Below are 26,496 nucleotides of genomic sequence, written 5' to 3' on the forward strand. Positions count from 1 at the left end.
ATTAAAGTTTGTTATCACCTGAGGGATCCGATGTATTTTTATAACACTCATAATGCGATGTTAAACGATAGCACTCGATCACCCATGCAAGTCATGTATACACTAATCAACAAGAAAAACACATGTCAGTCTGGCTGCACCTCTTTATTTTATATCCTTTGTTTTGATATCCTCAGATTTTCATGTCCTGCAAATACTTTCTCGAAAATATTCCGTTGGCAAATTTTAAAATGTCTGGTTTACACTTTTACAAATCAGACATTTAGCAATCACAACCTGATAAGTCAGGTGCATAGGCCAGTTTCCAGATCCCTGGATTGTACATTTGGAGTGAGTGAGTTGGGTTTTACACTGCGCTGAAGAGTATTTCAGTTATTTGTCTCTGTGTCACAGCCACACAGATCATAGATAGTCACCACTTTGAAACCCATGAGTATGGATATGGTGCTGACAAGCCAAGGATCATAATCAATATGAATGGGATTCTAACCAGTGATCAGTGGATTCTGGCATGACTAAGGCAGGCAACCGAGGCTCTCCATGTCAGTGAGGTTGACAATACCAGTGGGTTAATGAGGTGAGATGAAATGGGGTTTGCCGTCACGTCCAAGATTATTGCACCTATAGAGCGATGTGCATGCACGTGTGTCGCTGCTTGTACTAGTCCGGACTAGGCCAGACAGGGTAACAACAAGTACCATGTTTTAACGTCTTTTGGTATGACGTGTCCAGGGATCAAACCCTGGACCTTCCACTCTCCGGGGGGATGCACTGCCACTAGACCATGGAGGCAGTCCCCATACCAGTGGGACTAACCACATCCAAGACAATGCCCTTCCTACATTGTATATGTCAGTCAAACAATGCCTGTGTTTGACATGTTTTCATGCAGTGTGTTCTCTGCTAGACAGTTGCCTTTTGACAGATGATGGGTCTACTACAAAAACAACCAATGCAGATGTTTCTGATGTTGAAATGGCTGAATTTGCCATGTATTTATAATCGGTCACAATGAGTCTGTTGTGTGAAAAAGAGTTATCACTGAACACCATCAACTCAGCGAAATTATGAAGTTCAGGACATTTGCACCTAATCATATCATCTTTACTGGCATTATTGTTTCTATATGTTTAGCCCAGTCGTCTAAGGCGCCGCGATTCGCTGTGCAGAGTTGCGTCCCTTGGGTATGCCAGAAACCTATGATTGTGGGTTCGAATCCCAGTTCGCCCCGATTATGTTTCTAGGTTTGCCAGCACCATACCCGTGCTCATGGGTTTCACCAAAGTGGTAAACGTCTGAGACCTGCATCATTTCGGACTTTCCTCCCACATTAAGCTGACACGCCGTGATATAACTGGAATACTGTTAAAAGCGGCGTAAAACCCAACTCACTCACTCACTCACTCACTCTATATGTTTAGTCATGTCCTCCAGTTCACTCATTTTGTGGTACTTTTCAGGTCGAATATGAAAATATATTCCTAGAATAGGTTAAGTCAGTTAATCTGATGTTATTAAGGTATAAGAAATTTATAAATGTTTTGCATCATCTTTAGACATATTATAAAAAGTCCAGTAGTCCAGGTTTAGTGGGACTATTTTGATTCTTTAAACGTCTGTGCACGCAGTGCACACTTAATCTTTTTCATATCAGATCTCAACCATGCATCTGACCTCAGATTAAATTGGTCTTTAAACTCGTCTTAATTTAGTTTGAGAAAAAATACGAAATGCAGCGTACTTAAGTGAACCAATTAGCTTGGCTATGGCACTGTTGTGATATTCCTCGTCACTATTGCATCATACCACGGAACTCAATGTCAGGTGCTGGAGTTATGGGAAAATATCAGAGAGAGCAAAGCAAACATTGCATGGAGGAAACAGACGCCACGGATAGGTGGCTTTGTTGGTTGGTCGTCATGCTTTGTGGGGGGCAGTGGCTAAGTTAGAAATAAACTGTGGAAAATTTCGGTTTTGAAATGCTGTTTTAGACAATGTTTACTTTCTTCAGCTGACATTAACACCTAAGTAGTTAGAATGGGACAGTTTGATCACAGTTTTGTGGGAGGTAAACCTGAAGAGAAAAGAGTCATAGAATTTTACCACTTTGATGAATCCTATGGTCTTGGGTTACATGATGCTGACAAAACATACTGGAGACAAACCTGGTATTCAAACCTACAATCAGCAGATCCTGGCATGACTAAGGGATGCAATTCTACCTAATACAACTCTGTAATTATTCCTTTTTTGGACAACCAGACCATGGCCCAAAACTGTATCACAAACATTATGAAAGATTCTATTTAAGTGAAATAAGAATTCAGTTAGACTCAAGGATATATAATCTCACATGACTATTGCTTCATAGTTCCTGATGAAAACACAAGATGTGAAAATTGGCCTAGATTCTCAAGTTGCTCAACTCCGATATTGTTTATTAGCAACATATATCTGAAAGGATGACTTTGTTTATTTGTTGTCTTGGGTGTATGTGTGGGGCTCCTCAAATATACATCTGTATGATACCTGAATAATGTGGTTTGGAGGACTTCTTGACTGATAAGCTCAACTGTATTAAATCAGTGCTGTGACTTTCATACTCTCAAGATATGTGTACCAATCCCTCTTAACCGACAAATATTGTAAGTTAGAGTTATGTCATAATTGTTGCGACAGTCTGAGTGCTTCGATCACTTTGTGAAACATGGCCCAGGGCCAAGTCTGGATTACACTATCTGAATATGCTAAGATTGCTTTGTGGAATGGGGCCCTGATTTTTACTAGATTTACAATAGACTTAGATCTAAGGTCGTACAGTGGAACTGGCCCTGTCAACTACATTGCACTTTCAAATTACGTAGTGAATGAATACTTGCACTTAATAAATAGCAGAATAAAGATATCTAGAGGGCATATAATATACCTGAAGTGGAGATATCTCTCAATAGACCATCCATTTCTTTCTTTACGAGCAAACATGACAATCAGTTTTAAGGAGAATACACTCACAGTATACACAATGCTGCTTTCCTCAAGACATAATCAATGTTTTTCTTCATAAACTAGATGAAGACCCTTATTTATGTCTGTTTAAATAATTGCTCATGCAAGATAGTGCCACTTTATAAGATAACTTTTAATTATAGAGTTGCCTTTGATGTAAATTAATGACGTTTCTTTTAGAAGGAAATGATTGAAAATGTCACAAACTTAATATATCTATGTCAGGGTTTCATCTGTATTTGTCTGAACGATGTCTGGTAGGCCTTGATGGATAGATGGATGGATGCACACTGACATAGATTGATGCAGAAAAGGTGTGTACATTAAACATTACGCATCTAAGGTTTACATGTTAAAAAATATATGAAAGTGTATAATGTCTATAGATTCGGATTACATTTTGACATGGAACTTCCTTCCAACGTTATATCCTTCAGCAAAAATCCGAACCAGGAAGTGTTGTAAAAGGAAGTACAGACAAAGTTCTTGAGATGCACAGACTTTTGTTGTTTCATAAGTTTTAGATATTAAGAATCCACTTTTTCTGCACATAAATATGGATATAGGTATTGTTGTGATATTGTATCTGAAACTGATTGCTCCAAAGAAAATTACTGTTTATTCCCAATGCACATGAAACAGTTAGGTAACAGGCCAGGATTGTACTGATCTTATTTCCTAAATCTCATTAGCAAATTCATTTTCTTTTAAAAGTTAAGATCGTGTTTTATTACCATTTCACTTTGCAGTTATTATTTCCAAAATGCGGATTCAGTCAGTGCACAGGGTCAGCTGTACTGTGATCACTACAATAAATGATTACCACGCTCAAGGTCTTTGGTAATTTTCAAGGCGACAGTTAAAGTAGACATTGTTCTTCATGTCAAAGTACTTTATCATTTCTACAGTTATTTCTGTTGACTTGCATAATAAGCAGGGATGTAGACAGTAACCCCAGCTAACACGTCTCCTTGGTCCTGTGAATAACCTTGTGATCATGGACATAAAGGTAACACATGCCAGCTTCAAAGCCTCCTTTATACATTCCCTGTCATCCAGAAACAAAGGACTCCCTGTTCCGATGAAAAATAGTGTCATCTGCCAGAAAAGAGTCAGCTCAACTGGGTGGCATGAGATGGGCGTCCACCATGAATCGTGTCAACTGAAGGGCAACATACATCATAATCTTGTCACACAGCCCATGGCACGGTGATGTTTTTTGTCACGAGCAACTGTTTTCACTGAAAATTTGCATTTAGTCAAGGCAGAGAATATATTGGTTTATGGTCTCTGGTCACGGCTGTTTCAGTATTGAATATGTCCTGAAATATATATGTCAACACCAAAGAATAACCACCAAAACAGATTCCATTGGGCGTAAAAGGCAAAATAGTAGTGAATGATATATGAATGCATCACTGACAATCAGTGATGACACCAGAACCTTGAATAATGTGTATTCAGGAAAGTCCTGTTGATGCTACAGGAGATTCATGTGACATATTTTCTATCCCCAATATGCTTTTCTCTCATATGAAACAGTCATGAATACTTTAGTCTAAGACAGTTACATATTCAAGGCCTGAAAATTGGCATTATCCCAGCTATGGTGTCTCCAAGAAGTGCGCACAGATTCCAATCTGTCTTCATGTGTCTGTCTAGTTATCTGGTTGTCTGTCCGTCAATAACATGTTTTCAGACCTGTGAAGATCCGGGGTAGAATAGCTCTTCAGCAACCCATGCTTGCTGTAAAAAACGACTATGGTTGTCGTAAAAGTCGACTAACAGGTTCGGCGGGCAGGCTCGCCGACTTGGTTGATGTATATCATGGTATCCCAATTGCGTGGATTGATGCTCATGATGTCAATCTCTGGATTGTCTGGTCCAGATTTGATTATTTACAGACTGCCATCATATAGCTGGAATATTGGTGAGTGCGGCGTTAAACAACAAACAAACAAACAAAACATGTTTTCAACATCTCCTCAAAGACTTCAAGCTATGAAGCTGAAAGTTTGCATTATCCCAGCTATGGTGTCTCCAAACATTGCTCACCAAATTCTGATCTTAATTTATACACTGCTGTCATATAGATAATGTTCCCTTTGCTCATTGCTCTCATCTTTGCATTTATCACTGCATGTGTGAAACTTAGTGTGATGATTTGATGGGGTTTATTTTTTCACCACAACTTCGGCTTTTGACCTCTATTTACTACTGTGTCAGCTTGTTGTGCCATGATAGTCATTGTGAACATGCAGGTTTGTCCTGCAAATCCAGGTATGCATGGATTATGTGTAATATTGAACGTAGTATGAGGTTGTCTTTTGAGACTTTATTTATACCCCCGACCTTTTAGGTCGGGGGTATATAGTTATACCAAGGTTCTGTCCGTCCGTCCGAAAACATTGTCCGCGCAATTTCTCTTAAACTATTCAGTGGATTCATCTCAAACTTAGTACATATAATCTGTGTCATATGGAGGGGTGCAGAAAAAAGAAAAAAGTTTTTATTAATTTTCCATTTTTTTATGAATTTTTCAAACCCAAACCCTAACCATTATTTAATTTGAAACTACTGACACACTAGGCGGGTCTGGGGTATTAGTGAGCCACGCTCACTTTTGCCCTTGTTTTGTTTCCTCATCCTTCTTTATCCTGGTTGACCTTCCTGATCTAAGGTAATATTCCAGAAATATTCATGTGAGCTACAGTGCCTTGTTACTCTATTTTCCTATTTCCTGACCCTCCCCAAATGCTTTCATGTGTTCGATGCCTCTGGTGTGATTTCCTCTGCAAGTATCTATGTGCAGTTTGGTATATATAATGGATCTCATGTATGTATTATTGTTTGCCCAATATTGACCTTTATACTTTTTTGTACACCCAAAAATGTAGACAGGTATGGTGCTGACAAACCTACAAACATAATCGGGGCGAATCAGGATTTGAACCCACAATCATAGGTTTCTGACGTGCCCAAAGGACGCATCTCAGCACATTGAATCGTGGCGCCTTAGACGACTGGGCCACCCGTGCTCCCTCTGGTTACATAAATATATCTTTGTACCAAAATGGCACACACACCTACGAATGCCATAAACCTTTGTGCTTCAAATTATGATTATGTCAGGGTCACATTATAGTCTGTACATCTGCAAGGTAGTGAATCCAGGAAGATCCTGCCAGAACTGTAATTTGTTTTTCTTTTGTTTTTGATTGACATTAAAGGGGAGATTTCCGAAATCTGATATGCCTGTTGAAGGGTTTGATTTGTGTATTTGACGGCCATATTGAGAGAGCTGACGACACTTCCTGTCATGGTGTCACCGAAACAAATTAACAGAGAATGATTGATTAATCACTTACAAACTTTTTCATCACTACTTGTTTGGTTTGATTGCTCCCAGAAAGCGCTAGCAATAGATTGGCAGCTTGAAGGCTTTTCAGTATCTTCAAGACTAATGATTCATGCATCTTGCCAATTCAGGATGGAAATGCCAATAGATTTTAGTTTTTGAGTGTAATTACAACTTTGAAGTTATTATATTTTTTTTCTATTGAAGTGAAAAAATGTTTTAAACAACTGTTGTTCAGGATTCTGTTTCTTTCACATGATCAAATCAGGAAACAATTCAGGTTGGCGACCTACTCCACAATGGGAATGAGTAGTGATGGTAAATGGAATAATATCCTGCATCAGAAGGATGCAATGGATGCATGGTGACAGAAAGCTCAATGACCAAATGTATGGAATTCTTGGAAATCAAAATAAAAGCAATAATAGTATGGGTCACTTCTGTTTGAGTGAGTGAGTGAGCATGGTTCAACAACACTTTTAGCAATATTCCAGCAATATCACGGTGGGGGACACCAGAAATGGGCTTCACACATTGTACCCATGTCGGGAATTGAACCCGGGTCTTCAGCGTGACAAGCGAACGATTTAACCACTCGGCTACCCAACCGCCCCCACTTCTGTTTGAAAGCAAATGTGATGCAGTAGAATCAAAGCGGTGGCTTTGGGGCTGTTTCAAAACATCAAGGCAGTTCTTTTTGGTGCTGTTTCAAAACAACAAGGCAGTTCTTTTCGGGGCAGTTTCAAAACAATAAGGCAGTTCTTTTCGGGGCTGTTTCAAAGCAATAAGGCAGTTCTTTTCAGGGCTGTTTCAAATAATATTGCAGTTCTTTTCAGGGCTGTTTCAAAACAATAAGGCAGTTCTTTTCGGGGCTGTTTCAAAACAATAAGGCAGTTCTTTTCGGGGCTGTTTCAAAACAATAAGGCAGTTCTTTTCAGGGCTGTTTCAAAACTGAAGGCAGTTCTTTTCAGGGGCTGTTTCAAAACAACAAGGCAGTTCTTTTCAGGGTTGTTTCAAAACAATAAGGCAGTTCTTTTCAGGGCTGTTTCAAAACAATAAGGCAGTTCTTTTCGGGGCTGTTTCAAAACTGTTATACAGTTTCAGGGCCACTGTTTCAGAGTAGTAGAGGAGCTTACAACAGTCCATAGGGCAGACATTGTGCTGTGAAAGGAAGTTAAGGCGCCAACCCTTTGTGGATTCCAAGTTAGAATAGGTCCCCAGCAACCGATGCTTAGCATATGAAGCCACTAAATGGATCGGGTGGTCAGACTCAGTGACTTGGTTGATCACATGTCATCGTACTCTGATTTATGATTAGTCCAGACTTGATTATTGACCGATGACCTTCATACAGCTGGAATACTGCTGAGTGTGTCTTTAAACAACAAACAGGCCTACTAAAGAAAAAAGAATACCGTATTTTCTTGAGTATATTGCACACTTTTTTTCCAAAAAAACACAGCTGTGTAGAAGGGGGTGCGCGTTATACACGAATTAATGAGTTTTGATGTTTTTTCCCCCATGGAAAGACATTACACTGAGCACGTAACACCGGCAATACCATGTCAACAAGTCCATACTGAAGTACGCAAATTAGTCACGTAATTACACTGTCTGGCTATAAAAAGTGTTCTTTGTATATCTGGCCTTATGTTTGTAACTTATTTTATTAATTTTATTCAAAATTTCTTTTAATATTGTTTTAATTAATTTTGGCGAAATCGTGTGTGAAACGATCAGAAGATCGCACAACTCACCGTTATTAACAGCAACCACGAACTTTAGTTGACAGAGAATGGATACATATATCATAAATGCCATACTGTGACTCGTTAAAAATCATATTTGTTTTTGCTGGACGATTCTATGTCAACACATAATTCTCGCGATCACGTGCACGGGAGCCTTGACGGTGACTGGTCAGACTGGTTCCATGTAAAAAATAATACGAGGCAATAGCGATCAGCTGTTTCGCTTAGGGTTATTATTATTTTAAATATGTTTAGTAAAAGCTGCATCTAAATTAACAAGATATTGGAATATATTATTCCAGATAAAAAAAATAGTTTCAGATACAATTTTTGCCGATCCTTGCATTAAAATCCTGTAAAGTTATATCATTGGGTGTGTCTTGACCGAATCACCGGTAGATTCCAAGAAAACGTGTGTACAGCTGATTGCTGTGTCCGGCTTAGTTTACGAGAAAATACACAAGGTAATCTTAATCCCTGGATATAAAACAATGCCTAGAAGAACAAAAAAATACAATGTTAACGGTAAATCAACATGTGTGGTGATTTTTTTATCTCAAATTTCGAATTTGTACTGACCAAATATACTGGACTTCGCTAAAGGGGTATGGTGTAAATTTGTTTCTGCGCTTGGTATCCGAATTTATTTATTTTCCAAAATATTGAATCCGCTAGAGGTGGGTGCGCATTATACTCAAGAAAATACGGTATGTGTTTTCAAGAACATAGAAATGGGTATGTTCTTTGTCTATTTTGCACACTTAAACTATTCACAGGATGAGTATGAGTCGACAACGTATTCAGAAAACAAGTAACGTATTCAGAAAACAAGTAACGTATTCAGAAAACAAGTATGCATACTCATACTCAACCAAGCAAATAGTTCTAGTATGCAAAATCAACCCATATTTCAGCTAGTTGATATTTTAGTGTGCGAAATAGACAAATAGCAGGCAAATTTCTGTTTTAGAACACTGGTATTTCTGGTATATCGATGATCATCATATCAATCTGGTCAGACTTGATAATTTGCAGACCGCCGTCATGTAGTTGGAATATTGCTGAGTGCGGCATTAAACAACAAACCAGCCAACCTACTTCTAAACCATGACTTGGTGACTCTACAGCTTCATTGTCATTATTGATCGGATTGAAGATTAGAGTCACATGTGTTTCAAAGTCCAGTAAAGAAATTGAAATGAACTTGTAAGATTCAACTTCCAACATTCCTTGAAGTTTGTTTATGTCCTCACAGCTATTTTGGCCTCTGTCAGTGCAGTAATGTAACCAACCTTTGATCACCTTCTTTAAAGCAAGCAGAAGAGAGAGTTTGTTTGCTCTCCGTCAGAATTTAATAGGAATAGAATCTGGTTAGATGGTTTTATGACATTGATTCACTGCTGGAATGTGATAACTGTAAGGTAAATATGTAATGGGGCCAAATAAATGAAATAATAAATTCAAAATGATTTATTAACCAAAAAGACATTGATGAGATGTGTGCCTATGACTGTGCTGAAACCGCTGGAATTCGGTTTTGCACTTGATGTCTCTCTTTGAAGTCTGATCACATATGAGGTATTGATAATCCTTTCGCAACGGTTACAGCCTAAGTTAAAGAATAAAAGAATTTGAGTAGTTTCCAGTCTTGAAACTGATTTAAATTTTGCGTCGCATGTTTATAGTTTTTATTGGACCAGTTGTCTCAGTCACGACAATTCACCGTGAAGAGTTGTCTCCCTTAGGAATACCAGAAACCTATTTGCTCATGGGTTCGAAACACAGAATCAGCCCAATTACATATCTTGATTTGTCAGCACCACTGCCATGCTTGTGGGTTTTCACCAAAGTGGACAGTGTCTAAGACCTTCATCACATCAGGCTTTCCTCCCACATCACATGATATGGTTGAAATATTGCCGATGTGACTATAAATATTAACTGAACCCCCATCAATCTGACACACTGTGATATAACTGACATACTGCCCAAGGTGGCGTTAAGCAAAACTTATTTAAACACTCAGAATAAATTTGTTATTTTGATGGAGGACAGTGTTTTAGGTCAATCCAGAAAGGTTCAAAATGACAATGTTTGAAACCAAAGAATATTCTCTGAAGAAAGCTGTACTATTTTTCAGCCATGATTGTAAACAAAAGAGAAAAGAGGAAAAATTTCTCTGTATTAATCTCTTTGATTTGCCCAGAAATACACATTCACAATATCTGCCTCATCTCCCAGCTTTCTGTTCTATTTTCAATGATGGAGTTAATTGTGATGTCATGTTATATTGACATTTTCTTCCTACTTTACTTTCCCAGTTATTTCAGACCTCTAGATTTCCATAATTCATTGTCTGAATCTAGCTTTAGGACCTTATGTGACTGTAAATTAACTAATGATATTTTGATAGGATACACTGAGTATATAACAATACCGCTCACTAAATAAAACTGGGTGTGCAGCGCTCAGACTGAGGTTGCCATGGAAACTAGAATCTGTATTCAAGATTGGTTTTGATTTTGTTAATATGTCATTGCTTCCTACTATGCATTAGCTCTTTCATTAGCAGGTTATATTTGATGATGCTAATTTGTCACTGATGCCATTGATTCTGTCTGGTAATGATAATTCTCTCCTACTGCCTCAAAATTGATAACAGACCCAGTTTTAAGAAAATCATTTCCAGATGAGATTAGTTCGAGTCAAGTAGTTTTTCCTCCTGTGGTTTATGTCCATTAATTCATGGCTTTCAGGTAATTGATTACATCTTTACAACATATATTGTTTTCTCAGGGCCTTTTCTCAATGCCTTTTCTCAATGCCTTTTCTCAGGGCCTTTGTTGCAATGTAGGAATTGGGTGGCTCAATCGCTTGTGCGACTTACTGTGTGAACTTACCCTGCGATACAGGTGCAGACAGATCATGGTGAGGTGAAATGGGGTTTAACCTCATTCAAGATTATTTTACTTATAGCAGTGTGCATACATGGATGCCTTTATTATCAACAGGGGGACCCCTGTGTCAGATTGTTAATGTTAATATCCATACCATGAAAATATAAAATTTTAAAAATACCTCATTGACATAACATATATATGCAAATGAAGCTCCGAAATTACTTAGTTTTGGTGTTTCATTGTGATTGTGTCATTGTGACATCACAGTCATAAAACAACACCGTGATCAGACATACCATGTCACACACTCACACACACGCACGCACGCACGCACGCACGCACGCACTCACGTACACACGCACGCACGCACGCACGCACACACGCACACACGCACACACACACACACACACACACACACACACACTGCTATTCATTCTACACATTTGTCCATGAATTCATTGCTGTTGGTGGGAGATCGATATTTCAACTCACAAATGGATTCCTATTTTTCTTGGGCTGCTTAGTATAGGGTATTAGGGTTTTTATTAATAGGTAAACCAGGTATTGGAAAACTGGTCATGTCACAGGTTATGGGGATTCACTAAATTCAGTAGAATTCGTTATTTTTTTTAAATGTCCGTTTTCCAAGACTTTCCAACACAAAACTTACCAATTTTTCTAGTTATATCATTGACAGAATTCATCACTCATGTCTTTCATATCGGAATAATCAGTCTGACCTCATTAATCAATTTTACCAAAGCCTCTACAAATACTAATTAACTAAGACAGTAGCTTGATATTTCTCAGATGATAAAACTCACGATAACCTCCCTAGCTATGATATTGTGATGGTGGTAGTGCAATTTACAGCAGACTGATTAAATATGAGGCATGGACGAAGAGGGGAGCTGTGACCTAGCACTCGTCTAGTCGAGCCACGCTCTTGTTGCATCAGCTAGCTGGACCAGTTGAACTTGGAGATGCTGAGGGATGTTGTATGTTTTTATCATGATGATAATATATCAGACCAATGGACAGGAAACATTTCCTTGATTGGCCGCGATGTTCTCCTTGTCAGCAATTGGGTTCACTTGTACTAGGAATGGAAACTTGGCTTCTCACTGCTGTTGTTGTAGTATGTAGGAGTATGTCCTCCCCAGTCCAACATGTCAAAACCTCCCCAGTCTCATGTGTCAACCTCCCCTGTCTCATGTGTCAACCTCCCCTGTCTCATGTGTCCACCGACCCTGTATCATGTGTCAACCTGCCCTGTCTCACGTGTCAACCTCCCCCGTCTCATGTGTTAACCTCTCCTGTCTCATGTGTCAACCTCCCCCGTCTCATCTGTCAACCTCCCCAGTCACATGTGTCAACCTGCCCTGTCTCATGTGTCAACCTCCCCTGTCTCACGTGTCAACCTCCCCTGTCTCACGTGTCAACCTCCCCTGTCTCATGTGTCAACCTCCCCTGTCTCATGTGTCAACCTCCCCTGTCTCATGTGTCAACCTTCCCTGTCTCATGTGTCAACCTGCCCTGTCTCACGTGTCAACCTCCCCAGTCACATGTGTCAACCTCCCCAGTCTCATGTGTCAACCTGCCCTGTCTCATGTGTCAACCTCTCCTGTCTCATGTGTTAACCCTGTCTCATGTGTCAACCTCCCCTGTCTCACGTGTCAACCTCCCCTGTCTCATGTGTCAACCTCCCCAGTCTCATGTGTCAACCTCCCCCGTCTCATGTGTCAACTTCCCCAGTCTCATGTGTCATCCTACCGTCTCATGTGTCAACCGCCCCAGTCTCATGTGAGAACCTCCCCCGTCTCATGTGTCAACCTCCCCTGTCTCATGTGTCAACCTCCCCAGTCTCATGTGTCAACCTACCGTCTCATGTGTCAACCGCCCCAGTCTCATGTGAGAACCTCCCCCGTCTCATGTGTCAACCGCCCCAGTCTCATGTGAGAACCTCCCCCGTCTCATGTGTCAACCTCCCCTGTCTCATGTGTCAACCTCCCCAGTCTCATGTGTCAACCTACCGTCTCATGTGTCAACCGCCCCAGTCTCATGTGAGAACCTCCCCCGTCTCATGTGTCAACCGCCCCAGTCTCATGTGAGAACCTCCCCCGTCTCATGTGTCAACCTCCCCTGTCTCATGTGTCAACCTCCCCAGTCTCATGTGTCAACCTACTGTCTCATGTGTCAACCGCCCCAGTCTCATGTGAGAACCTCCATAGTCTCAGGTGTCCGAACTTCCCTTGTCGCATATGTCACAATGTTCAGTCTCCCCAGTCTCAGGTGTCGGAACCTACTTGATCTGTATGGGGCATACGACCCTGGACATTTTGCCTCACAGGCCCGATCAATATCTCAGTGTAGTACACTAGAATGTCGTTTTGTAGCATGTCAGCCCAGTAAGATGGCCAATTACCTCTGCTGACCAGGAAGAGTAGGTGGTACACAGGCAGCTCATTGTTTTATTATCTTAACACTTTTGCGGATGAACAATGCTGATCACTCCGGTCATATTGGTGGAGGAAGGTCATATGTCTTCTGTGAAAACGTTGTGATAGAGTAAGTGATTTGGGTTAAATGGCACTTTGAACAGTACTTCAAATATACTGATGCAGGTTGATGGCCTTCACCATGAAGGTGAAACACATGACCATGTGCTTGGTACTCACAGAGCAAGGATAATAGTAATCTATGTCTCAAATTGTGCCATGTCAGACTATTGCAAACCCCTTTCTTCCCCTTCCCCCTTCCCCCCTCTCCCCTCTTCCATCTTCTTCCTTCTCCCTTTCTTCCCCTCCCCTTCCTCCCCTCCTCCATCTTCTTCCTCCCCTTCACCCATCTTCTTCCTTCCCCTTCCTTCCCCTCCCCTTCCTCTCCTCCTCCATCTTCTTCCTCCCCTTCACCCATCTTCCTCCTTCCCCCTTCCTTCCCCTTTCCCATCCTCCCCTCCCCACATTCTTCTTCCCCTTCACCCATCTTCCTCCTTCCCCCTTCCTTCCACTCTCCCATCCTTCCCTCTTCATCTTCTTCCTCCCCTTCCCCTCCTCCATCTTCTTCCTCCCCTTCACCCATCTTCCTCCTTCCCCCTTCCTTCCCCTCTTCCATCCTTCCCTCCTCATCTTCTTCCTCCCCTTCCCCCATCTTCTTTCTTCCCCTCCTCATCTTCTTCCTCCCCTTCACCCATCTTCCTCCTTCCCCCTTCCTTCCCCTCTCCCATCCTCCCTCCCCACCTTCTTCCTCCCCTCCTCCATCTTCTTCCTTCCCCCTTTCTTCCCCTCCTCATCTTCTTCCTCCCCTTCCCCGATCTTCCCCCTTCCTTCCCCTCTCCCATCTTTCCCTCCTCCATCTTCTTCCTGCCCCCTTCCTCCCATCTTCCTCCTTCCCCCTTCCTTCCCCTCTCCCATCCTCCCCTCCTCCATCTTCTTCCTTCCCCCTTTCTTCCCCTCCCCTTTCTTCCCCTCCCCATCTTCTTCCTTCCCCCTTCCTTCCCCTCTCCCATATTCCTCCTTCCCCTTTCCTCCCCTCCTCCATCTTCCTCCTTCCCCTTTCCTCCCCTCCTCCATCTTCTTCCTTCCCCCTTTCTTCCCCTCCCCATCTTCCTCCTTCCCCCTTCCTTCCCCTCTCCCATCCTCCCCTCCCCCATCTTCTTCCTTCCCCCTTTCTTCCCCTCTCCCATCCTCTCCCATCCTCCCCTCTCCCATCTTCCTCCTTTTACCTTCCTTCCCCTCTCCCATCTTCCCCTTCCTCCCCTCCTCCATCTCCCTCCTTCTAACTTCCTTCCCCTCTCCCATCTTCCCCTTCCTCCCCTCTCCCATCTTCCTCCTTCTACCTTCCTTCCCCTCTCCCATCTTTCCCTTCCTCCCCTCCCCCATCTTCTTCCTTCTACCTTCCTTCCCCTCTCCCATCTTCCCCTTCCTCCCCTCCCCCATCTTCCTCCTTCTACCTTTCTTCCCCTCTCCCATCCTCCCCTCCCCCATCTTCCTCCTTCCCCCTTTCTTCCCCTTCTCCCATCTTCTTCCTCCCCTTTCTTCCCCTCCCCATCTTCTTCCTCCTACCTTCCTTCCCCTCTCCCATCTTCCCCCTCTCCCATCTTCCCCTTCCTCCGTTTCCTTCCATCTTCCTCCTTCCCTCTTCCTCCCCTCTTCCATCCTCATCCTCCCCTTTCTTCCCCTTCTTCCTCCTTCCTTGGTCTCCTCCCTCCTACTAGACATTAAGGCATTTGAAATCCTGTGATTTTGATCCCCTCCACTTGTTATTCAATAAGTGAAGCTAAGTAGTATGTGTTCTGTGCTGGCTTAAGGAGCAGTAATATTAATAAATCTGATTACATCCACATATACTGTTTTAGTTTCATCTTAGGATGTTTCAGGAAATCATTGCAATGACACAAATTGTATCTTAGTGTCTGGGCTGATGGGGTAGCCTAGTGGCTACAGTGTTCGTGCTGAAGATCCGGGTTTGCCTCCAATCATGATTATGATATGTAAAGCCCATTCTTGTAGTGTCTAGCTGTGATAGTGCTGAAATATTGTTTGAAGTTACATCCAACTTTCTCAATTTATTTCTAACCCTTCTAAAGCTGTTTTCGTACTTGTTACAGGGTGTTGATTGAAAAGAAAGACTAGACCAAAAAGACATGTTGATCATAATAGTGGTAAAAATATAGACAGGCTTTGTGATGAGAGCTCAGAAACCATTATTATGTTATAAATGTTTCGACCACATTAACGAAGCGTTAACGTGGAATTGATTGTTAATAGAGAAACTATCAATCTTTGACACTAGACAAGAAATCAGATTTTGAAAACATTGACTTCCATCCCAAATTAGAATCTGGTTATATGAAGTTATTTACTTTCGATATTTTGTTTCAAGCTGTGTTAACATGATCCCAAAACATCTTTTCGAAACAGGTATTTGGCAATTTCCTGAACCGAAACCCATGTGTATTTGCCAGGTCGGAAGGATAGCCAATGTTTACTTCAGTAGTTTGGACTGACGTCATAGATACACCATGAGATTGCTCACTGTCTTGCCTCTACGGGGAGCAAAACATCAGTCCGGAGACACGATAAAGGAATCTCGAGAGAAAGACTAAATTAGAGTCCATGTCGATTTTGTGTCGGTGTCCCTCTATGTGAAATAGCTTGTAGGTTTCACTTCCCTTCCATCATAGTATTTGCTGGTAAATTGGTGAGTAAATAGATCTTAATGGTTCTCTGTCAGAGCCACTAGCTCTCAGCTCTGGAGATGGAGTGAGGATATTTGGGGAAAGATTCAAGGTAATTGAGATAAACATTGTATAGATATTTCAGCTCCAATATCCCACATGTAAAGTCTGCTGAGGTCTTCCCCACTCCTTGACAAACTCTCAAGCTAGTCTTCGGAAACCTTTGAATAAAAATCAGGTTTGGAAGAGACGTTTGGTGTGTTCAGTTGCCCTGACTTGAGTTCTTTGCAATGATTTTTTACACAGCATTATTGGTACTCTATCAAATCTCTTCATCCTGATGGTCCAAATTGATTATCTTAACTTTTTTGTATTCCCTGCGTCACACATTTTAAAAACAGTTTCATTGGAAAGGGCCATGGGTGGCCATGTCGTCTGAGGCACCGCAATTTGCTGTGCAGAGTTGCGTCCCTTAGGCACGCCAGAAACCTATGATTGTGTGTTGGAATCCTGTTTCGCCCAATTATGTTTGTCAGCACCATACCTGTCCTCGTAGGTTTTACCGAAGTTGTAAATGTCTAAGACCTGCATTACTTTGGGCTTTTCTCCCACATTAAGCTGGTACACCATGATATGACTGGAATACTGTTAATGGCGACATTAAACACAACTCACTCCTGGTTTCATTGGTGCCCCCCTGTCCTTCACCTTGTATTTCCTCTGGACAAGTTGTTTTATGTTAGAAGTTTGCCGGTACCACAATTATGGTTGCAGACAGCACGGAGTACGCCCTGGATGTCGTATTGACATTGTAATCACATCAGTTGGACAACTCCTCCACACTGACCTTTACGTGTTTACCCACTGTCACACACGTCATGCGGTCAGTTGGATTAACTTACGATCACCACATGGTGTCTGGGGAAGTGTTTAATCATTATGTATGTCTGTCAAATCCTAGCAAGGAAATTGGACAACTTTAGGATTGTGATACAACAATCAGGTTGAATTACGTGTAAATGTTCTGGTTGTCAACACGGATGATTGTGTGTAGGTTTACTTTGTTTCAGATCGATTCATTAACGTAACATGCAAGTCTCAGGTTTGTCAGTTAGCTGAAGACGGATATGTTTTATACACTGTTCAGTTGAAACACACTTAATCACATTATTTTTACTCAGTTTCAACTTTTTTTGTATTTTGTTACAAGAAGATATCATCCTTAGTTAGTTTTTTAACTTAAAACCATGATGATGATGTCATGCCATTGAATCAAACCGCCCCTTATTATTTCTGGGGGTAGCACGGGTGGCCCAGTTGTCTAAGGCGCCGTGATTCGCTGTGCAGAGTTGCGTCCCTTGGGCACGCCAGAAACCTATGATTGTGGGTTCGAATCCCGGTTCGCCCCGATTATGTTTCTAGGTTTGTCAGCACCATACCTGTGCTCATGGGTTTCACTGAAGTGATAAACGTCAGACCTGCATCACTTCGGGCCTTCCTCCAACATTAAGCTGACACGCCGTGACATGACTGGAATACTGTTAAAAGCGGCGTTAAACCCAACTCACTCACTCACTATTATTTCTGGGTTAAGAATAAACTGAAATGTGCATAGTTTGGTACATGAGAACATGTCTGTATCATTAGGTAGTTATTGGTTCGAGTTTTGTGTTATTATTGATCAACATAAAAGCTCTGATATGGACATAACAGCTCTAATATTGACATTATGCTGTGGTATGGACGACATATTAAGTAAACACACACCTACGCATGTTATGGAGAGACATGGCTTAAACAGGAAATTTTACAGTGTATGACAGTGTTTCAAAAAGCAGTTGCAGATATGTGATAAGACAGTATTAGCCAGTGCGGTGGGGTAGGCTAGTGGTTAAAGCGTTCGCTCGTCACGCTGAAGACTCGTGTTCGATTCCGACATGGGTACAATGTGTGAAGCCCATTTCCGGTGAGCCCCCCCGTCATGATATTGCTGGAATATTGCTAAAAGTGGCGTAAAACTATACTCACTCACTAACTCAGTATTAGCCACCACTTGTTTAGACATGAAAGGTATGACAAACCCCCATCTGTCATAACACATCAGATGCATCTACAGGAAGCAATTGGACCACATTGGCCTCCTCCCTGGAAGGCCCTTGATACTGAGTGCACGTATTACTTGTCTCTTTGGGGGGATGTGTATTTATAAAGTGTTTATTTTGTAAATTTGAGGATTGAAGATTCTTTTTCAAACTGTTGTGTCTGGATGTAATCACTTGAGACATGTATGTACCATGTAACCTGCTGCTTTGATCTTGACTCACTCTTGAAGAGGGAAGTCAAATTGTGTGTAAAGCGTGTAAGACGAAGACCGAAATAGCACCTCGCCTGTCCAGGGGGTACCCCTCCCCTACCCCCTTTCCACATCGGTTTGCTCCCTCTTCAATATTTCAGCTGCTAGATTGGCAGGCTGCCAGCTGATGGAAAGTAGTCTGTCATACAGACCGTGAAATAAATATTATCCCCTGTAAGTCTAGATTACTGCAGTTTCAAATGAACAGCCTCTGGCCTCCTTTTTTTATTATGGGTCATTAAGATAATTGAACAACAAATTTTTCTCTAAAATATTTTCATTTCAGAGACTAGGTGTTAGTCTAATGGGAAAGGAACATGGTTGAGAATGAGAAAATCTTGACAACTTTTCTTTAAAGATTATCATCTATTGTTATTGAAATAGGATTCAAACATTTGAAAACATTTGTTTACAAAAAGTCTGAAGACCAATTCTTAAATTTGTTCCTGAGTTATTGATTTATCTGTCATGGATAAAAAATCAGTTGATCAAGGGAAATAATGCCTTAAATAAGACTCGCTGGAAACAATAGCACATGGAATTGGATGTACAAGAGTTACCTTTCCTTGGTGTGTCGGCCATTGGCCCTACAGTTTCATTGTTGAAATTCACAAACAAAACCAAAAGTATATTGACTGATGCACCAATGAAAGCATGGGTTTAACTTACTTATTACTTACATATGGCGAGTAAACATTTATTTATATCAGGTGTTTATGGATCACTGCTGAAAGTAACTGAAACAGACATAAAATATTGATAACAAAATGACAATCATGTCTTCTTCATCTGATCTGTACCAAAAACACCATACCAGACATACCACACATACCACACATTACTTATGCTGTTCATTATGATCTGGTGGAGAATCTGGGTATCACTTCAGCAGATGATTGCCTGACTAGTAGAATGGATCTTCTATTGTCTCTTGCAGTGTTGTAGATATTGGAGATGTATCACTCTGTCTGAAATTCCAGGATCTTGGTTGGGGAAGCACTAACATTGGGGAATAGCTAGTTTGAAATCTTGAAGATAGATTCTTCAAATGTTGATATTAGTAGTCTTGATGGTAGAGTCCTAATTGCTGCTTGTCATTGACGCTTCTTTGGTCACTGTAGCTGCTTAGGTACATAGGGAAAAGATTGATATGCAGTCAATCATACCCCATTTCACTGCCATACTGTTGACGCGAGATATTTTGTAAATATTGTGTTGACAGCTTGGTACTTGAAATGACTGAAGCCAATGAAGATGAAGTTCTTGTAAATATGTTTTATCATAAAAAACTTGCTCCCCCAGGAGATATGCTTGGGCAAGATCAAGTGATATCTACATTGTAGATATCACTGCAATGAAATTGCATCACAATGCTTTGCAGACCATTGTGACATCATTGGTTACCATGACATCACAATCAAATGACATCACTAATGGCTCTGCTACTGAAGCTGTTAGCGGTACTTTTTACACTAAGACACTGCTTTATTTACCATTCATTCATTAATGTGACGTTAAATTTCAACTCGCTCACTTATTGTTGTTGACAATTTCAACAAGATGAAATTAAAGAAATATGCTGAACATTTTAAGTATAGACACCTTTGAAAGTTTCAGCACCTAGTGACATGTTGCTGAGCACTCTGATCCTGACTTTCATATGAGACTATGAATGCCGCTATGAATGCAGATATTGTTGTAACTGCCGCTACCAACTGTTACGTGTGAATGAAACGTGGGAACAATTCTGCAAGATGTTGCATCGTCATATACAAATTAGGTCAATATAAATGTCATCTGGTGCATTCACACCATGGCAGTTTTCAGTATCAGTTGTGACCGTCAGACCAAAAGAGTTGCATTTTACTTTTGAGGGAACAATTTGTTTTGAGGAAAATGAAAATGAATATGTCAACACTGACTTAATAACACACTTTCAGAAGAGGAAACTTGCCAATACTCAGAATTATAATAATCATTTTGAATAATTGTTTGCTCTTTTATCTTAAAAAAACATGAATGTTGAGTTGCTTCTCTTTTATTCACTATGCAGAGTTGCGTCCCTTAGTTGTGCCAGAATCCATTGCTTATGGGTTACAAGATTTGCCCTGATTTGACTGAAACGCTATCTGTGTTAAACCAAACTCATTCACAAGTCCTTGCAGGAATCCCTTTTGCAGAGATATTTTTGTGCAAGGTTGTGTTTCAAGAATAAATGACATTTTATTGCAACTGTCATTAAATGTTTTCACTGCACAATAGATTTTTCTCTGGATTTGTAAATATGTGGGACAATCTTGAGCCTCCTTAGATATGATCAATTTATGTTGTACAGATACTTGTGTACCCTACCTAAAGGCAGGAGGCAAAATGCAACTTGTCACAAGTGGCCCAAACATCAAAGGCCTACAATTTACTGTGCAGAGTTGCCTCCCTTGGGCATGCCAGAAACCTGTGATCACTTGTGTTTCCAGGTTTGTTAGTCACCATACCTGTGCTTGTGGGTTTCATGAAAGTGGTTAACATCGAAGACATGCGTCACTTAGGGCTTTAATCCCACATCAAGCTAACAAGCTTGGGTATGACCAGAATACGATCCAAACTAGTGTCAAACCAAACTCACTTTGAAAGAACAACACATATTTTATCTGAGATAAAGATCATATTTTCTGTCAAATAGAACTTTTTTCTCATTAACAAAACATAGGACGAAAAAAAAATAGTTCATTGACATTATGACATTGAAATATATTTATCACAGTAAGTGAAAGTGAATACAACGAACAAAGTGTCAATAAACAGTCCCTCCCAAACCTTCAGACATGGCTATGTCAGATGTAGGTTTTAGCATCTATAGGTTATTTTTAGTGGGCTACTTCATGCTTATGGCAGAGTTTGGTGACCAGATATTATGGGTTGGCCTTGATATACCAGTGTGCCTTGATGTACCAGGGTGCCTTGATGTACCAACTACTTGAGTGTGCTAGCAGGGCCTCTTATTGAGCTCAGAAAATACTCTTGCTATTTCTTCTTATAGCCATGAGAACAGATATAAATACATGTGTACTGCTTTTGTATACCACATAGTGGGAGCATTTAAGTAAAGATATATTCCTTGGCACCAGCCCTTCTTTGCGTTATGGTTGAAGATCCTTTGGAGAAAGTACTCTTGGCTCTGGGTAAGGGATGGGGGAGAGAGAGAATAAAAAACCTTGCTCATTTTCTTTTAATTATATCATCCTTTGTATACTGACTGATCTTCACACTTTAGTGGAGTTCTATTACCAAGATATATTAGCCAGGTTCTGTAATTATTGCTTGTCTTTAGTGAAGCTTTTGATGATCTAGTGTGACTTGTAAGTATGGAACAGCAATCACATGTACAAAAAGATTTCCTTGATGTCATCTGGACACACAGGAAAGAAGTGAGGTCTTACCCGCCTTGCGCATGTGCAGTGGCGTCTGGCGAGGGATAGGGTTTCCCTCACAACTATTAGATATGTTGGCAGTGAGGATGACGTACGTTGAAAATTTATTAAAATTTGTAGTGTGGTTCTCAGCATGAAACAGGAATTTATGGCTATGATGTAATAGAGGTAGTATTAGAAGTATACTCAATGATCACTATTGTGAGATATTAGGAAAGCAACTAACATACTTGTTTTGGTTACCCACCCATCATTTCACGTTATGTCTGTTGCTGAGAAGTTTTCAAGAAAAGTAATAAAAATGTGACTTGTAACATATGAGTGAAAATTGTTGTGACTTCAAAAAATACCATGCTGTGCATATAAACATGACTGTTTCTTGTTTCAGGCAGCTTAAATGAGAAAGGTGGACCGTCCTGCTGATAGTGGGTGATCAGTGGAATCATGGTGGCTGTGCTAGGACCTCATGCTGTTGTTGCCACAGGCCATCCTTCAGTAGTGTGTGATCAATGGGAAAGAAATGGGTGTGCTGGGACCTCATGCTGTTGTTGCTTCAGGCCATCCTGTGGTATCGTGTGTGGTCAATGGGAACAGAATGGCCGTGCAAGAACCTCATGATGTTATTGCTGCGGACTGTCCTCGTGTGAGTCTGGCTCATCCTGGAACAACTAATCTGTTCAGACAAGCATGTAGCCATGATGAACTAAGCGCAAACTCCAAATCAACAGATAGAAGCATAAATCTTGACATTAAACCTCAGGTGGACATGGTCCCCATCAGCTTGTTTGAAGTGGGGTTGAGCAGGACTTGTTGTTTCTCAATGCCGCTTGGCAAGCTGTGTGACCAGTGGTGCTGTCAACAATAATATCTTCATAATTACACTGAGTGCCTGTGCATTGAAGTTCTCAACATTAAATACAGTTGAAGAAATGATTCCTAGGAATATCAGATTTCAAGTTGGTCTCAGTCTTGAAGACATAACTTGACACAACCTTGGAAGACAGAATCTAGTTCTTCTAACTCAAGGACAAATGAGGATGGGTTTTTCTTAGACTAGTGAAACCAGAAAGTGCTTCTCAGTGGGAAGGACAGACCCAGGCTTGCGTCAGTCTAGGAAACGCTGCTGATGCAGTAGTCATGGGCTCAGATCCTCTGTTGGGAGGAGGAGGTGGGGGGTAAGTTGTTCTCCACAAGTCAGTGCATATCTGGTCCTCCCTGCGAGGCTTGACTAACTGGTACGGAGAGTTGCATTCTCAACTCTTCAAGTGAGGGATTGCACTTGGATATAATGAGAGATTAAATGTGAATTTTTCAAAGAGAACTTCAAGAACAAAGGACATGGTCTCTTCATGATAGAAGTGCATGTGATGGAATCATTACCCAAAGTCCTGACTGTCCCTGGCTGGATACCGGTTCTCAATATTTGGATGTTAAGTGCTGATTGAAGTGATGGAGTGGATCTAACTTTCAGAGTGCTTTCCCTTGTTTTCTGACTGCCATGTTGGATGCATGTTCCGTCAGCTTTGGGAAATTTTGAAATATTCGATGCCACGTTCCCTCCCTATGGAAGAATGTTTGCTAATATATGGATGTTCAGTACATTTGTATACGGAGTTGCTTGCAAAATTGATGACAAGATATACAGATATTGAAGAAATGTCCAAGTGTTAAAGGGCATTTTATAGTTGGTGCAAAGCATCATTCAAGATAAGGATTGCTAAGCAATATGGAAGCAGGATGTCTTATGCTAAATATTAGGTTTTTGAACATTTCAAAATTGGTAACATTGGTATGTTAGTGAATATGTACACATCATTCAGTTCCCATTGGAAAACACTTCTTTCAGTTTTAAAGTAAGGATATGCATTTATATTTTTTTTTACGACTTCCTTTTCAGATGGAACAAATTCAGGTAGTCTAAATCAAGCCTCAAGAATCAATGCCAAAACTGCCTTATGTCATCTAAGTAAGAAGATTGTCAACCTATTTTGGAATATCAATGTAGATACCAAACCTGTTTGAATATTGCTATGGATTCAAGTGAACTTGTTGTTTTAGACATGAAATTGCATTGTAAGTTGCATTATTCCTGTAAATGACTCTTTTACCTGGAATTCCTATCTAAAGTTCTTTTTGTTTGTTCATATTCACAAACAGCCAAAATGTTAAGTGATGCTAATACTTGTGCCTAAATTCACAAATACTAAGATTTATATATTTTATAGTTCAGGAAACTGTATTAAAACTCTTCCAGATTTCATAAGAGCACATGCAATCATTGTTCTGTAAAGTGTTTCCCTGTGAGTTGTCCAGCTTTGTTTAAAGGCTCTTGCAACATTTTAGAGTTCACCAAAGGGAGATCACTCTCAAGACATGAGGACACAACTTCTCCTCACCCAGTCACAAGGCTTTATTTGCATACGTTTTATTATTTGCTTAATACTCAGATCACAGATTATTGTTTTATTTATACTTCCATTGCTTTTGTTTTCGTTTTTCTATCCGCTTCATATCAGATTATTTTTTTTATTTTTATTTATGTCAGATTACAAGATTATCAGATTATAATTTACTGAAAGAGATTAATTTAAATTTAAAAATAATGTTTGATGCATAATGCAAATGTTCTCTTTGCTGACATTTTCAAATTGAAAATATTATTGGTTTTATTAAAATTTAATCTGCATTATTTTATTTTTTTATGATATATATAGCTTCTTATCATGGGTTTGGTACGGTGGTGATGCCTAGTGGTTGAAACGTTTGCTCATCACACCGAAGACCTAGTTCGATTTCCCACATGGGTACAATGTGTGAAAACCATTTCTGGTGTTGCCCGCTGTGATATTGCTGGAATATTGCTAAAAGCGGAGTAAAACCATACTCACTCACTCACTAATGGTGGGTTACAACTACATTCAAGTTGTTAAATGACATATTTGGTGACACTTCAGTTCCCTTACAATTTCTTCCAGAAGCTTACATTTTTTCAGTTTGATTATGTTTAAGAGATGAACATTTATTTAAGAGATAATCAAATATAGTTTTGTATGAACCACAGCTTCTACAAGTTTTTGATTGCCTGATTCCCCTCGGTATGATTTGTTAATGTTTGTCTAAGATTTGTGATACATTATAAGTGCTATGAATATATGTATATCAGGTGTGTATTGGATATATATCACCTGCGTGATGGAAGGTACTATTATCTTCACAACTGTGATCACCATTTCTGTTATTTTCATACCTGCATGCAAACGTAATTTAGTAACTCAGTTTAATTTCACTTTGTGTGATGTGATCACTCAAGCAACAATAATCTTATTCGGATGTCCACAGTAAAGAAAGTTTAATTTTTTATGGTTTTTACACTAGCCAGATCAATGTGTGTCTTTTAGGTTGCATAGACTAGGCAAGACAGTTTTTTTATATCAATCATATTCCATGACATTATGGAAGAATCGAAGGCCAATTGTGGTGCTTTGTGAAGTTGTACAGAGATTTTCTATGATGTCTAGCACCTGCAAACCGCATAATCATCAGTTTGCACGATGCATAATGTTATGTGACATACAAGCCATGTTTATGTGTGCGAGAGTGTGCCATTGATAGATTTCTGTGATACAGTTTATTCAGGATTTGCCACATAAGGACAGCAAAGTCACATCCATTTGGTTGTTTTCTCAATTTTTTTAATTAATTAATGGCAGTAATGTTCATATGAAGCTATAGGTACAATGCACACATTTTTAATCATCAAAATAGTTTTAGGGTCCTGAGCGACTTTATCATTACATACTACTTTTTTTATAAGGACAGTTTTATCTTTCCATTATACACAAAACTGTTTCTCATAATGTGTCAAGTGTATATTTAAATAGAATGACATTTCTGATTATCCCTATCAAAAGTTGACTACTATATAAACCAGAAAACTAACTGCTGAAAACGGTTACATTTCATACTCTTAAAGAATGAGCCCTGGTGTTTTGTGGACTTATTTCAGTCTTAAAGCGCATTTGAAAACCAGTCCTAGTTCTTTAATTACATTGGGGGTGGGTGTTAGAGATTTTTGGCTAAAAAATTCAGGTCCATAGGTGGAGAAAAAACAAAGAACCAATTTCAATATCTTTTTTTCTTTTCTTAAATGGGTGTGAGACGGGTGGGGGTGGGTGGCTGGGGGTGTAGAGAGGGGGTAGAAAGTAAGGAAATAGTGATTTGTCGTATTTTTAAGATTAACTTTCAAAAGGTATTATTTATAGTAGGTATTAGGTTTTGATAATACTTCAGTTTTTTTTTATATTGATCTTATTTCTGGATGTCAGAATGAAAACACACTGCTTTTCATTTTTTTCACATTTTATTTCCGAGTTGTCAGATTAATAAAACAAGTCAAAAACAAGTCTGTCCTCGCGTCTCTACTAAAATGTCTACAAGTGATTCTGCTATTTTTGTGTGGCTGATCCAATCCTCCATCTACCCAGTTTCTGTGAAGCGTTATGAAAGGGAACACAATCACAG

At 40.1% G+C, this 26,496-nt stretch overlaps 2 protein-coding genes across 7 annotated transcripts in view; both read left to right on the forward strand.

The window, feature by feature from the left end:
- LOC124132806 (G protein-activated inward rectifier potassium channel 3-like) overlaps window positions 1-26,135 on the forward strand; it is a 140,844-nt gene extending 114,709 nt beyond the window's left edge. For all 6 annotated transcript variants that reach the window (XM_046496940.2, XM_046496939.2, XM_046496937.2 and 3 more), the window contains one exon: window positions 22,364-26,135. The gene's annotated coding sequence lies outside the window, so the exon portion shown is untranslated. The remainder of the gene's footprint in view (window positions 1-22,363) is intronic.
- LOC124132844 (keratin-associated protein 16-1-like) lies at window positions 12,273-12,974 on the forward strand. Its single transcript, XM_046496985.2, has one exon. It carries the CDS (start codon window positions 12,273-12,275, stop codon window positions 12,972-12,974), a length of 702 nt encoding a protein of 233 aa, XP_046352941.2.
- Window positions 26,136-26,496: the final 361 nt, after the last annotated feature.

Source organism: Haliotis rufescens, unplaced genomic scaffold, assembly GCF_023055435.1.
Source record: "Haliotis rufescens isolate VD_foot unplaced genomic scaffold, xgHalRufe1.0.p SCAF_11, whole genome shotgun sequence".
Taxonomy (NCBI): Eukaryota; Metazoa; Mollusca; class Gastropoda; order Lepetellida; family Haliotidae; genus Haliotis; species Haliotis rufescens.

Excerpts from the sequence above, each read along its gene's own strand:
- LOC124132844 (XM_046496985.2), top strand. The coding sequence starts at position 12,273 with ATGTGTCAACCTGCCCTGTCTCACGTGTCAACCTCCCCCGTCTCATGT.